We start from the raw sequence: 13,325 nt of genomic DNA, 5'->3' as shown, positions 1-13,325 counted from the left end.
TAGCATTCCTGTATGTGATGCAGTGCCATCTAAGGGCCCAAAGATCACGAGCATCCAGTATGGTTTTCCGGCCTTGACCCTTACGCACAGAGATTGTTCCATATTCTCTGAATCTTTGGATGATATTATGCACTGTAGATGATGATAACTTCAAACTCTTTGCAATTTTTCTCTGAGAAACTCCTTTCTGATATTGCTCCACTATTTTTCGCCGCAGCATTGGGGGAATTGGTGATCCTCTGCCCATCTTGACTTCTGAGAGACACTGCCACTCTGAGAGGCTCTTTTTATACCCAATCATGTTGCCAATTGACCTAATAAGTTGCAAATTGCTCCTCCAGCTGTTCCTTATATGTACATTTAACTTTTCCGGCCTCTTATTGCTACCTGTCCCAACTTTTTTGGAATGTGTAGCTCTCATGAAATCCAAAATGAGCCAATATTTGGCATGACATTTCAAAATGTCTCACTTTCAACATTTGATATGTTATCTATATTCTATTGTGAATAAAATATAAGTTTATGAGATTTGTAAATTATTGCATTCCTTTTTTATTCACAATTTGTACAGTGTCCCAACTTTTTTGGAATCGGGTTTGTATATATATATATAGATAGATTGTATATATAGATATATATATATATATCTATCCTGCTACATTACATTCACTCTCCAGAGATGGACTTTTCTTGGTGGAGCAGTCGACTTGAGTATATATACAGAAATAATAACACTTTACAATACACTTTAACTATTTGTTAACATTAGTGTTAATGTCCTATAGGATCAGTGCTGCACTCTCATCTGATGTACATGTGTTTTAATGCTTTGAAAACGAAAACATCTGGTTTGCTGCAATCATTCTTTTATTTAATGAAGAAAAAAAAAAACATGGTTTAATGTCATACACAATCACCCTGTTGTCTCTAATCAAATCAGCTCCACCATGACCACTTGTATATTTATTAGGTTTGTTTAAGCAGAGCAATCACATCCTTCAGATGACCTTGAGTACAACAGCATTTGTGCTGAGATATCAACATGAGTGATTACACTCTCCTTCCTGCGTGTATCCCACAGCAAATCTGATTATGAATGATATTGCTTCAGCAGAGAACGGCAGCAGAAAGTGTCAGGGGATTCTGAGCTCAGCGATATTTCATGACCTGTCACAGCACACTAGCTCTGGCTTAATAAAAGAAGTATTTTCGGTGGCAGGAAGGAATATCTAATAGTTGAGAATCTCTGTTGACACAGCAGAGACTCAGCACAGTGACCAAGTTGTTATGCAAACTTCACCATCAATTTCAGCTATGAATCATAACACTTCCTCTGAAGCCTGCCACCGTGACTGCCATGTAGGTATATGCTGATTCAACCAGACGGATTGATGTTAGAACTTGTCTTATATGCTGCATGCTAGATTAAGCAACAGATCATACGTTGCCCCATGCTAGAAGAGAAAGGTCGTTGAAGACCACTACAGGCAAAATCATAGTTTTTTTTTTTTTCATGGACAATTTGGAGATTTGGGCTATTTGGCTTTCCATGTTGTTTCAGACTAGTGGGAAAGAACACATCCAATATACACTTGCAAGTGTTTATAACAATTTTATCTGTTTGCATCTGTAGATTTAAAAGAGAATACATATTTTAGAGGCGGTTTTCTCAAAATGAGTCAGAAATCTCCATTTCAGTAGCACTTACACCAAACATTAACGTTTTGTTCATATCGATATTTCTAGGTTTCTATATATCTAGGTTTTTACAGAGTGGTTTGTTCATATGTAATTTGCCAGATTTTATACAACATGTTATTCATAAAAACATTTTTCTTTTCTCTTTTTTATGGAGTAATATCCAAAATCCCCTCCATAAAAACTCTAATATGTCAACAAAATGAAACAAGAATGCTGAACCTGGCTTTATTCAATGTACAGATTTCTGTTCTGGAAATGTATGTAAATTAGTGCATATTTTATCCGACTCATTTGCATATTTAAACGTAGCTTTTCAGAAATCGTGTAATACAAAAAAAGTTTCAAATTTCTATTGTAATCAATCAGCTTTAGAAGTATAATATCTAGTTATTTTTTTATTAACCTGAAGTATCTTTACCCTATTCACCATGAAATCAAAATTGACAATTTTTTTTTTTTTTTGACAATTTTTTTTGACAGCGAAATCTCTTCTTCTCTTATGACGTTTACTGGCGTGAGGGCGGGACAACCTGTCACTCACATGAAATCGACCAATAGCAAACCACAACGATCCAATCAATTCCCGATAGACAAAATCAAGTCCCATCCTGCATTTTTTTCCTGTTCGAGAAGCCGTTTCATTTGGATATACGTCAAAACAATAGGGAAGAAAAGACTATCGCAACATCCATTTCATGCCGACTTTTAGGTGGTAAAGATGGTCGACTAGTTTAAGCTAGGTTATGGAACACAGTTAACCGGCTCAACCAGGTCTCACCAGCTGAGTCAAGATGGTCTACTAATGCAGGCACAAAAGTGTGAATTCACCCCATCCATGCAACAGGTTAGGGAAGCCGTAAATTGAAAACTTCCTTCCAAGCTCACTTCCTGTCTCTCTTCCTTCCTGTCTGAGAGCAGTGCTGTCTGCGCAGACATGTGCTCTGCGAGAGGAAAATGACAGTCTGCGCTGGCAGTTGGATGCCTACAGGAACGAGGTAGAGCTGCTGAAGAAGGAGCAGGGCAAGGCGTACCGTACCGAGGAGGACCACACGCAAGAACAGCAGCTACACTTCCTGCAGCAGACCATGCAGAACATGCAGCAGGTAATACACACATCAGCAGCAGATTTAGGGTTCAGTCTCAGGCTGGCATCTTGCAGCTGATTTTCAATCATAAGCTATACTGCCATTCAAAAGTTTAGGGGTCGAAAAGATTTTTACATTTTTTTCAAAAAATCGTACTTATGTTCACCAGCGCTGCATTTATTTGATCAAAAATACAGTGAAAATAGATATATTGTTAAATATATTTACAATTTTTGAAATCTTTGATAGAAAGAAAAACTATTTATTTAAAATATAAATTTTCTGTAACATAAATGTTACATCTTTGCTGATTAAAACTATTAATTTCTTTAAAAAAAAATTGTACTGACCCTAAACTTTTGAACAGTAGTATATGTTTTTATAGTAGTGGGTGAATCAGAGGTACATGCTAATGCGTCTCGCAGCGGGTGGGTGTTAACAGCCTCAGCGACTCAACTTCCTGCCGACTAGCATGTTTGATATTATTGTCCAGTCATTAGACTCATGAATCATGGAGTGACCAATTAGATCACACTAAAGAACAGGCAAGCCATTATCCTGCTCTAAACCTTTTCTTTATGCTGTTATGTAACCCTGTAAAGCTTAACATATTAAAATAGCAGTCAGAAATATATATACACTACCGCTCAAAAGTTTGGGATCGGTAAGATTTTTACGGTTTTTAAAAGAAGTTTCGTCTGCTCACCAAGGGTGCATTTACTTAATTAAAAATACAGTAAAAACAGTAATATTGTGAAATATTATTACAATTTAAAATAACTGTTTTCTATTTGAAAATATTTAAAAATGTAATTTATTCTTGTGTTGGCAAAGCTGAATTTTCAGCATCGTTAATCCAGTCTTCAGTGTCACATGATCCTTCAGAAATCATTCTAATATGATGATTAGTTCCTCAAGAAACATTTATTATTATTATCAATGTTAAAAACTGTTTTTTTTCAGGATTCCTTAATGAATAGAAAGTTCAAAAGAACAGCATTTATCTAAAATACAAAGCTTTTGTAACATTTTACACTACTGTTCAAAAGTTTGGGGTCAGTAAGATTTTTTATTTTTATTTTTTTGAAAAGAAATTAAAGAAATGAATACTTTTATTCAGCAAGGATGCATTAAATCAATCAAAATTGACAGTAAAGACATTTATAATGTTACAAAAGATTAGATTTCAAATAAACACTGTTCTTTTGAACTTTCTATTCATCAAAGAAAAAAAAACTTTGTACACAAATATTTTGTACAATTGTAAACAAATGTTTCTTGAGCAGCAAATTGACATATTAGAATGATTTCTGAAGGATCATGTGACACTGAAGACTGGATTAATGATGCTGAAAATTCAGCTTTGCCAACACGAGAATAAATTACTTTGTAAAATATATTCAAATAGAAAACAGTTATTTTAAATTGTAATAATTTTTCACAATATTACTGTTTTTACTGTATTTTTAATTAAATAAATTAAGCCTTGGTGAGCAGACAAAATTCTTTTAAAAACATTAAAAATCTTACCGATCCCAAACTTTTGAGTGGTAGTGTATATATATATATATATATATATATATATATATATATATATATATATATATATATATATATGAAGAGTTCAGATGCAAAAGTTGCTAAACACCACCTCCGTCAAAAACGAGAATATGTCAGCAAAAGCCTCTAAGTCCACAGAAGAAACGAAACGGAAGACATGAATCAAATCATATGATTTCAAGATGAATGACGGTGCTTTACAACAAATCACTCTCTTTTCTTCAGTGATTCTGCTTGTTAACAGCAGGTGTTCATCACTAATGCTTAATCATCACTTAATTAATTGCTTAATTATCTCATTAACTTTTACTCTGCTTCAGTGTTATTTTAACACTATTTAGAGAGAGACCAAATGAACTGAGCAGATTTGTTTTAGCTGTGATTTTGCTGTGTGTGCTTATGCAAGTTTTTATCATGTTTTGTCCATCATTACAGTGGCAATGACAGGATTTCGCAAGCGAGTAGCAAGTAAACACAACAGTGTTCCTTTTGCTGCTGTAAACCTGACAGAAACAGATGTTTTGTTGTCCAAAGAGGTGGACTTAGAAGTTTTTGCAAAAAAAAGCACACATGGACTTTAAAAAGACAGTCAAGTTTGTTCAATATCAATGAATTGACTAATTGACTATAGTGACATTTTTGAAAATAAGGCATTTCAATAACTGACCTTTTCATTGCTATTAAAGTGAAATTACCGAACCTAAACATAGTAGCCTGGTTAAAAAAAAATGCTAATTTAAAAGAAAACATGTCAGACGGTCTGCATGATACAGTAGATACATATAGGCTTAAAAATCACTGGTAAAGTTGTCGGACACATTTGTCCCGTGTCCGAAGAATCAGCAAACTAGCATCTTACACAGTCCACTCAATCTCAGTTGATGCTGGTGAAAGATCACATCGTCACAGCTGACATTAAAGATCCTCCTAAATAGTGAAACACATTTCACACATTCAAACATACTCAAAGCATCAGTTATGCGTGAGTGTTCAGCATGCTCGCACGTCAGCGCTCCATCTGGAACACAAACACTCACACCTCCATTAATTAGCTGTCAAATCAGCTTAAATGATGATTGGACACAGTGTTCTTCATGACGCAGGCTGTCATAGTGCAGCCATTAAACCAGGCCCCGGTGAGCTCTTGTTCTCGCTCTGTCTCTCTCGCTCACTATCATTTTACATTGTACAGTTGCATTAAAAGCTTTTATGTACAAGATCAATACTAATGTAAGAAATGTGTATCCTTTTTGTTGAAAGAGAAAGATGATATTCAGATTTATATAGAGTGCAGTGGACTGTCATTATTTAATTGAAAACTTACCAAGCCCAAACTATTTGTGGGTTAGTACTGCATATCTTTATCGTATATATGATACGTCGCCATTGTTGGACTAGAGGTACAAGGGAACATTAACATTTTAAAATTCAATTTTCTTTTTTTTTCAATACATGCTACAAAAAGCTGACCACATGAACTTTTGAACAGGCATAAAGATCTGACTCAGTCAACCTCCCTGACCCACCGCACCCCTCTTTATTATCTTCGTTGTATGCCGTTCGATAATGTTTATGTGGTGTTTGTTTATGAGGGCACCATGCAGCCCCACACGCTGCTTATTGTTCCAGCCATCTGCTTTCTGTTGCTCACGATGCTGTTTGTCTCCACAGCAACTGCTTCGGCTCCAGGAAGAGCTGAAAGGGAAAGAACTGGAGCTGGAGCAGGCCAGAGATGAGCAGCGCTACCTAGAGGGAGAGGTCCTCAGCCTCCGGGAAAAGGTTGGACAGACTTCTTGGCCATTTTTCTGAATAATCTGAATTTACATACACATAATAGTATTATTTGACGGCCCAAACAATGATTATGAGGAGCAATGTTGTGGGAGCGACTTTGAAGCTGTAGCTACTCAATTTAAATTTCCCCTTAGCTACACTACAAGCTTATTATTTTGTAAGACTTTATTATTTTTCAATCAGAATATGGCAGTTACATGGCAGAAAACAATGAGGATTCCAATTATGGTGGCATCATTAAACCACATTTATTTCCACTAAATACCACCAAGAAAATGAGAAAAAAGCCATAAATAACTATATATAACTGAGCAGAAAGTTTGTTGAGACAAACTTATAGTAAGAAATACAGTCTAAAAACAAATATTTTGGTTCCAAAACATCAATCTTTAATACATTTACATCAGTCTTTAATAAGAAAATTATTTATATATTTATTGTACATTTGTAAATATTGTGAACACTGTATATTCTGTACTTACTGCTTATTGCACTTCTGGTTAGATGCTAACTGCATTTCGTTGCCTTGTACCTCACATGTGCAATGACAATAAAGTTGAATCTAATCTAATCTTAAAAAATAATGTTCAATCAACAAACTTCACTGAGTCAGAGGAACTTAATCATTTGTAGCATAAACAATTTATTTTAAGATGATTACTCAAAAAAATCAAGCTGTTCCAACTAATTTCAACATAATTGAGCAGTTGCATCGTGTTAATTATCAATTAATCGTGTCTATTTAAGTTCAAATTAACAGCTAGCATAGCATGGTTTTAGATTGTATTTCAATATTATTTAGTATAGCTTTACAAAAAAGAAGACTTGTCGCACATTCGAACTTTTACTTTGCCTTTGACTGACCATCTAAACTCACTTAATTGGACTTCTCACTACGGAAGCTTGTTTCTGCCACTGAATAAACGTAAAAAAAGGTAATTGCAACTTTTTATCTCATAACTCAGATTTTTTTCTTGCAATTGCAAGTTTATATTTTACAATTCTGACTTTTTTTCCCTTTGCAGGATATAAACTAGCAATTGCGGGATATACACTTTATATTAAGTTGCAGGATATAAACTAGCGATTGCGAGTTATAAAGTCAGAATTGCGAGATTATATCTCACAATTCTGAGAAAAAAGTAAGAATTGTAGGATATAAACTTGGAATTCTGACTTTTTTCTTCCAATTGCAAAGTTATATATCACAATTCTGACTTTTTTCTTTTCAATTTTCTTTTTTCAAATTTATCTGAATTGCGAGTTTATAGAAAAATTATCAGAATTGTGAGATAAAAAGTCACAATTACCGTTTATATGTTTTATTCTGTGGTGGAAACAAGCTTCTATATCTCACTGCTTCATTTGAAATAAATAGGGAAAATTTTAGGCAAGCTTATTTGATTAGTTCACTTGGCTGTAAAACTTCACATGCAATACATAATTCTGTCACTGGTTTTTTTACCGTCATATAGTTTAGTGTGTAGCATTCAGTTACTTCCCAGCTCTGGCCGGGAGTTAGTTTGTAGAGGGGCACAAAGCCTTATGTAAGCCATTAAGAGCACTGTTCGCTTCAGATATACTGCATTTTGGCAGTGTCTGCCTCTTCATGTGTGACAGCGGGAAGCTCTGCAGCCTGGGGTCACTTACTGTCCTCACTCCCTCTGTGCATGCAGCAAGAAACAACTCAACATGGCAGCAGGAGCACAGGGTGCACACACACACCTGAAAACAGAGACATGTAAACAGCAACACACTAAAAAGAGCAGGGCAGTTTTTCGTCTCAAGATGAATATGTTTTGTTGTGGCTGGCGAAGGGGAACAAGGCTACGCTGGAGAGTCAGGTTGTTCTTCATTTCTACACTAGGCACGCATTGTCATATATGTCCAGTCTATGAAAATGATATAGATACAACCCAACACCTGCATGTGTAGAAAATATACACAGTGGCCTCAAAAAAGATTCAGCCACACACAAATGTTGGTCCTAGACGCCATGTGAAATTTTACACGAATGTAACCAAGGTTCACTTGTGAAAAAGAAGTACACTGTAGAAAACTTTAAAGTTCTTTATAGCTTTTTAAAGTGTAAACTTTACACTTTATAGTACTTTTAAAAAGACTAATTATTGTGGTCTTTTTTTACTTAAAAACATTCTTGAGTGTCAATTGCAATTAACTGAAGATGTATTGTAGTTTACATTTACTGTATATTAAATGCAGTTAGCTGAATGTTTTTGACCCATTTACGTAGGATTTAAGTAGTACATCTTTATATGTAATTCCATAATTACTTCTATTGTCTTTGAAATATTGTTAAAGTATCCTGCTGAATGAACTGACATGCATTTAAAGGATTAGTTCACTTTCAAATGAAAATCTTTACTCACCCTCAAGCCATCCTAGGTGTATATGACATTCTACTTTCTGATGAACACAATTGGAGAAATATTAATAAATATCCTGATGCATCCGAGCTTTATAATGGCAGTGAATGGGATCAACGAGTATGAGCTGAAGAAAGTGCTTCCATCCATATCCATCCATCATAAACATATTCCACATGGCTCCAGGGGGTTATTAAATTCCTTCTGAGGCGAAGCGATGCATTTGTGTAAAAAAAAAAAAAAATCCATATTTAACAAGTTATGAAGTAAAATATCTAGCTTCCGCCTGACCGCCTTCCATATTCAAATTACGGAAAAATGGAATAGTTACGTTTTTTTCCGAAAGTTGAATAGGGAAGGCGTAGAACGTAGTGTAAGCGTTTTGAACTGCAAGAGTTTTACACTTTCTTCGAAAGCTTGGGGTAATTTTCTTTTGAAAGTGAACTAATCCTTTAAGGCAAAAAAAAAAAAAAAAAAAAAAAAATATATATATATATATATATATATATATATATCTACTTTTTACTACTTTTATTTTATTGTATTTAAACTTACAAGACATATTTAAATATTTTTTGTAATTAAACATTTGCAATGAAATTGCAATTTAATGCATTTAAAATATATTAACTCTAAATGCAATATTGAATAACAACAGTTAAAATTATAATCAAGCACTTTACACATGCTTTAGTATGTTAGCCTCATCATAAATATACTTCTTTAAAGCAAAAGATTATTAAAACAATGATTTTAAAAGTACTTTAAAGTAAAATGTTAAATTTGACGTTATTACAAAGTGCACTTTTTGTGTTAAGAAACAGTCATGAAAGTGTAGATGTTTTAATGCCTTATTTCATTAATATATTATCTCCAAGCACAGTTTTTCCAAATATACATTTAAGAATTGAAGTACACTAAGTGCACATTTAATAGTTAAGTGTACATCTAATTCTAAAACACTCTAAAGTTAAGCTACTTCTTTATCACAAGGGTTGCCTTAACATTCTCTCATGGACGCCTCAATAGGTTTTGGACGGGAACAACAGAAAACGGATCTTTACAAAAATTAGAGACAGAGTTGTGAAAGTTAGACATGACTTTTGGCCTTAAGGCATTTGACCATATCTATATAACATGTCTCTCACCTACAGATTCTTCATCCATGTCAATTGAAATGTGGTGTCTGCTTTGATTAAGGTCTATAGAGCGGTTGTCAGTGAGGACAGATGATATGTTCTCTCTGTTGCTGAACAGCACAACGTGATACCTTATCAGTTGTGCCAGTATAGTGGTTTGCCCAGACGCAGGGAATAATGACCAGCCTTGTTTACTCTATTTTCCTAACAGCAGACATTGGTTTGCATGAATGTTATTTGACTGAGATAATAGGAACATCAATAGTCGTGGAGGTCCTGTGGAGCCCATACTGTATTAACGCTCCTAACCGAACCCGTGAGCAGATGTGAGACGTGTGTACAGTATTTTTAGACCCAGAGGGGGCTTGCTTCCATATTTCATAAATAAGAAACTGCTGTGACCTTCTAGAGACACCCTGGCTGTAATGTATGGAATCACAAATGTGTTTCATTACCCAATTTCTCACAAGCATCCATTAAAAATGTAGTATCAACTTGGCACACTCAAGGCCAGTCTGAGGTTTCCCAGACGTCGCATTAGGCTATATTTCCGTCCACCTATTTTTATGCGCATTTTGGATTATCACATAAAAAAAAAAACACTAGGTGGAAACGCCTAGATGCACATAAAAAAATGTATGCACTCAACTGAGTCGGAGAAATTTTTTATTCAATGAGAAGATAAGTAGATGCATAAACTACTATGGTAATGTATAAATTCCTCGATGCGCATCCAAAAAGTCATGAGACTTTGCACGATGGGACGGCGTAACTGGATCTGATCTCATTGCACAGCATCTGAAATGCTGTTTTGGTCATTCTGAAATGCCTCAGTCTGTCGTCCAAGTGGTTCGGTTTAATTACCTCCAGAAGTGTCTTGTTTGTTTTGCGGAAGTAATTTATTATAGGTTATACGGAAATTATTATATAACCCAGACAGCATCATAGTGTGGCGCAGATCTGGCCCATATTTGGTACATGTGGATAACATGCGGATCAGATGTGGGCCGGATGTACTGTAGGCCGACGCTTTGTTGCTGTCAGGGAAAGTGGCTCCTCCTATTGCAGCAACTTCCATTTTTCTTAGTGATATTTAGCAGCAGTTTATCAGAAAGTGACTATTTTGTTCTTTTCGACTCACTAGATGGAAATTGTGCTCTATTCGCAAATGTTTTATGCGATATTCCAATTTTGCGCACAAGTTAAATTCGCAATTTTGGATGGAAACATAGCTACTGTCTGCAAAGCTCCTTAACAGCTGCATTGCAAAAAGGGATTGAGTCTGGAAGTGAGTATTTCTGTTCTTTCTTGACAGCTGTTGAACGCCATGGAATCGGTTGACTTGACGAACCACAACTCTGAAGGGCATGAAAAGGTAAGTCACTCTGTGTCCATCACATCTCTTATGTTCACCAGTGAGATTAGTCTGCACACTTCAAAAGAGGCATGTGAAAATTGCATCATCCCTTCATTACTCTTCACACCATGAGTTCTCTGGCAGGAGTTAATTTTAGCCTACTGATCTGTATGTTCAGTGAGTGTATGGCCTCCCTCTGCTTTTCTGCATAGTATAAATACTCCCAAACTGAACCAGTTCTGACGAGAGTGTCAGCTGCAGTGTCAGAAATTAACTTTTTATTAAGGTGCAATATTTACATTCAGGAACTGAATTTCACAGATTTGTACATTATTTCTAAGCAAAGAAAAACAGTGTCAAACACTGAATCGAAAGAAATTCACAGTTGATGTAATTCACAATGGTGACTGTTAACCCTCTGGTCCTCTTCGGTCAAAACTGACAGAAAAATCAGGTGAGTTTTGTCGCATTAGCTATTTGAACACACAAAAAAATCATGGACATGATTCGGATATGTTAAAGGGTCGAAAAAAATTGTCACATTTGGCTCCTTCGCGGTCAAAAATGACCGACATAGGAGATGAATGGGAAATACGAAAAAATACGAAAACTCAGAGTGCAAAATAGACATACCCCCATCCCCCTCCCCACACACACATATATATGAAGTAGCTTGACTGTAACACAGAACAAATTTTTGCAAAAGTGTGAAATAAAAACAATAATTCAGCCACAAAGCAGTAAAAAACGAACAGCCAGGAAGAGGTTACACTCTAAAATATCAAGAGTACAAAACAGACACACCCACTCAAACACACTCACAGACACACACACACAAATCACACTGTTATACATACACAAATGAACCAGTGTGGCTGTAACAATATGGTAAAATTGATCCAAAATACTGAAATAAGAGGCTGAAATCAGATCAGACCCAGATTTATTAAGCTGTAACAAAACATATCTGTTCATTTTTGTTATATTTGTATTGAATTTTGATGATATGTGTAACAAAATGTCCTCTGTGTTTAGGTTTGACTGCAGTAAAATTCATGCAAAAACTGACACTTCAAATCAACATTTAAAAAAAAAAAAAAAAAAAAAATCTAAACCTTGACAAAAAGTAGTCTTTGAGAATGGTTAAGCATAAATCCAAATCAACAACTTAATAAAAATAAATATTTATGTCTAAAAACCACTAGAGAATTTATAAGCCACTTTATATAGAACTATATAGGAATCTAGTGGTTACACCATGGCATTACATAAGTTTTTTTTTTTTTTTTTGTCTAATCTACCTTCAAAAAAAAAAAGGATTTTAAATGCCTTGTCTCTATTTTAACATGGAATACTGTTTTAATTGAAAAAAATATATTAGAAACAAATTGTGTATTATTTTCAATGGGGAAAAATAACTAATAAAAATTATATAAATATTGCATAGTAACATAAAATACCCTAAAAATTTCAAATAATAATCAAAAAATATTATTGAACAAAAATATATTCCATTGGTTTTCCTGAAATACAAAAAGGTTACATTTCAAGACCGCGAAGGAGCCAAGTGTGAACCCTAAACAAAGAAGACCAGAGGGTTAAATCTGTTGAATATTCCTATCCATTAAATCTATAAAACTATGAAATCAAATACTAATGTAGCTGATATAACCCCTAGGTAATAAAGTGCTCTATTTTATGTCAGTTGATTGGAGTTTTGGAGTCTTTTCTTAACATCCAGTTAGTTCAGATTACTTTTTTCTTTTTCCTAAAACAACACTTCATATTAGATACACTCAGCTGCATTTCTGTTACTTCAAGGGCATTTTCAGACCACATTCGTTCAGAGAGTTTGATTCAGAACCTGGTATGTTTTCTTCCTCCCTTAGTTCAAGTCATGTTAATATACAGTATATGAACAAAGCAATCACATTCACACCAAAAATGAATCTTGTCAGCAGTCAAAAGACTGCTTATAATGAGAATGCAATCTGACTGAGCAGACCAAAGAACCAACCGATATCCCAATTGATTCCTAGCAATGAGAAAAAGACAGATATTATATAAAAACAGATAATGACCATGAGCTCATTTCGCCTCCTGATCTTTGGAGGCGAAATGTGTGGGACAGCACAGCTGCTCCACATCGAAACATGCATAAAAAATATTTAATAAACAAAAACATGTATTTATACCTGGTGCATGGCTAAATGTGAAGTAAACTCTAAAGTAAATTTGAGTGATAAACATTACACCATTCGCTACAGACTTGCTTTCTGCTCACTGATCACAATATACAGAT

At 34.8% G+C, this 13,325-nt stretch overlaps 1 protein-coding gene across 2 annotated transcripts in view; it reads left to right on the top strand.

Annotated features, from left to right (window-relative positions):
- Positions 1 to 13,325, top strand: part of enox1 (ecto-NOX disulfide-thiol exchanger 1) — a 143,609-nt gene that overhangs the window by 123,325 nt on the left and 6,959 nt on the right. For both annotated transcript variants that reach the window (XM_048193016.1, XM_048193015.1), the window contains 3 exons: positions 2,620 to 2,804; positions 6,018 to 6,125; positions 10,982 to 11,041. In XM_048193016.1, coding sequence (XP_048048973.1) covers positions 2,620 to 2,804; positions 6,018 to 6,125; positions 10,982 to 11,041 — 353 coding nt within the window. The remainder of the gene's footprint in view (positions 1 to 2,619; positions 2,805 to 6,017; positions 6,126 to 10,981; positions 11,042 to 13,325) is intronic.

The sequence above is a fragment of the Megalobrama amblycephala genome, linkage group LG6 (genome assembly GCF_018812025.1).
Source record: "Megalobrama amblycephala isolate DHTTF-2021 linkage group LG6, ASM1881202v1, whole genome shotgun sequence".
NCBI lineage: Eukaryota > Metazoa > Chordata > Actinopteri > Cypriniformes > Xenocyprididae > Megalobrama > Megalobrama amblycephala.
This window is presented reverse-complemented; position numbering and strand designations above follow the sequence as displayed.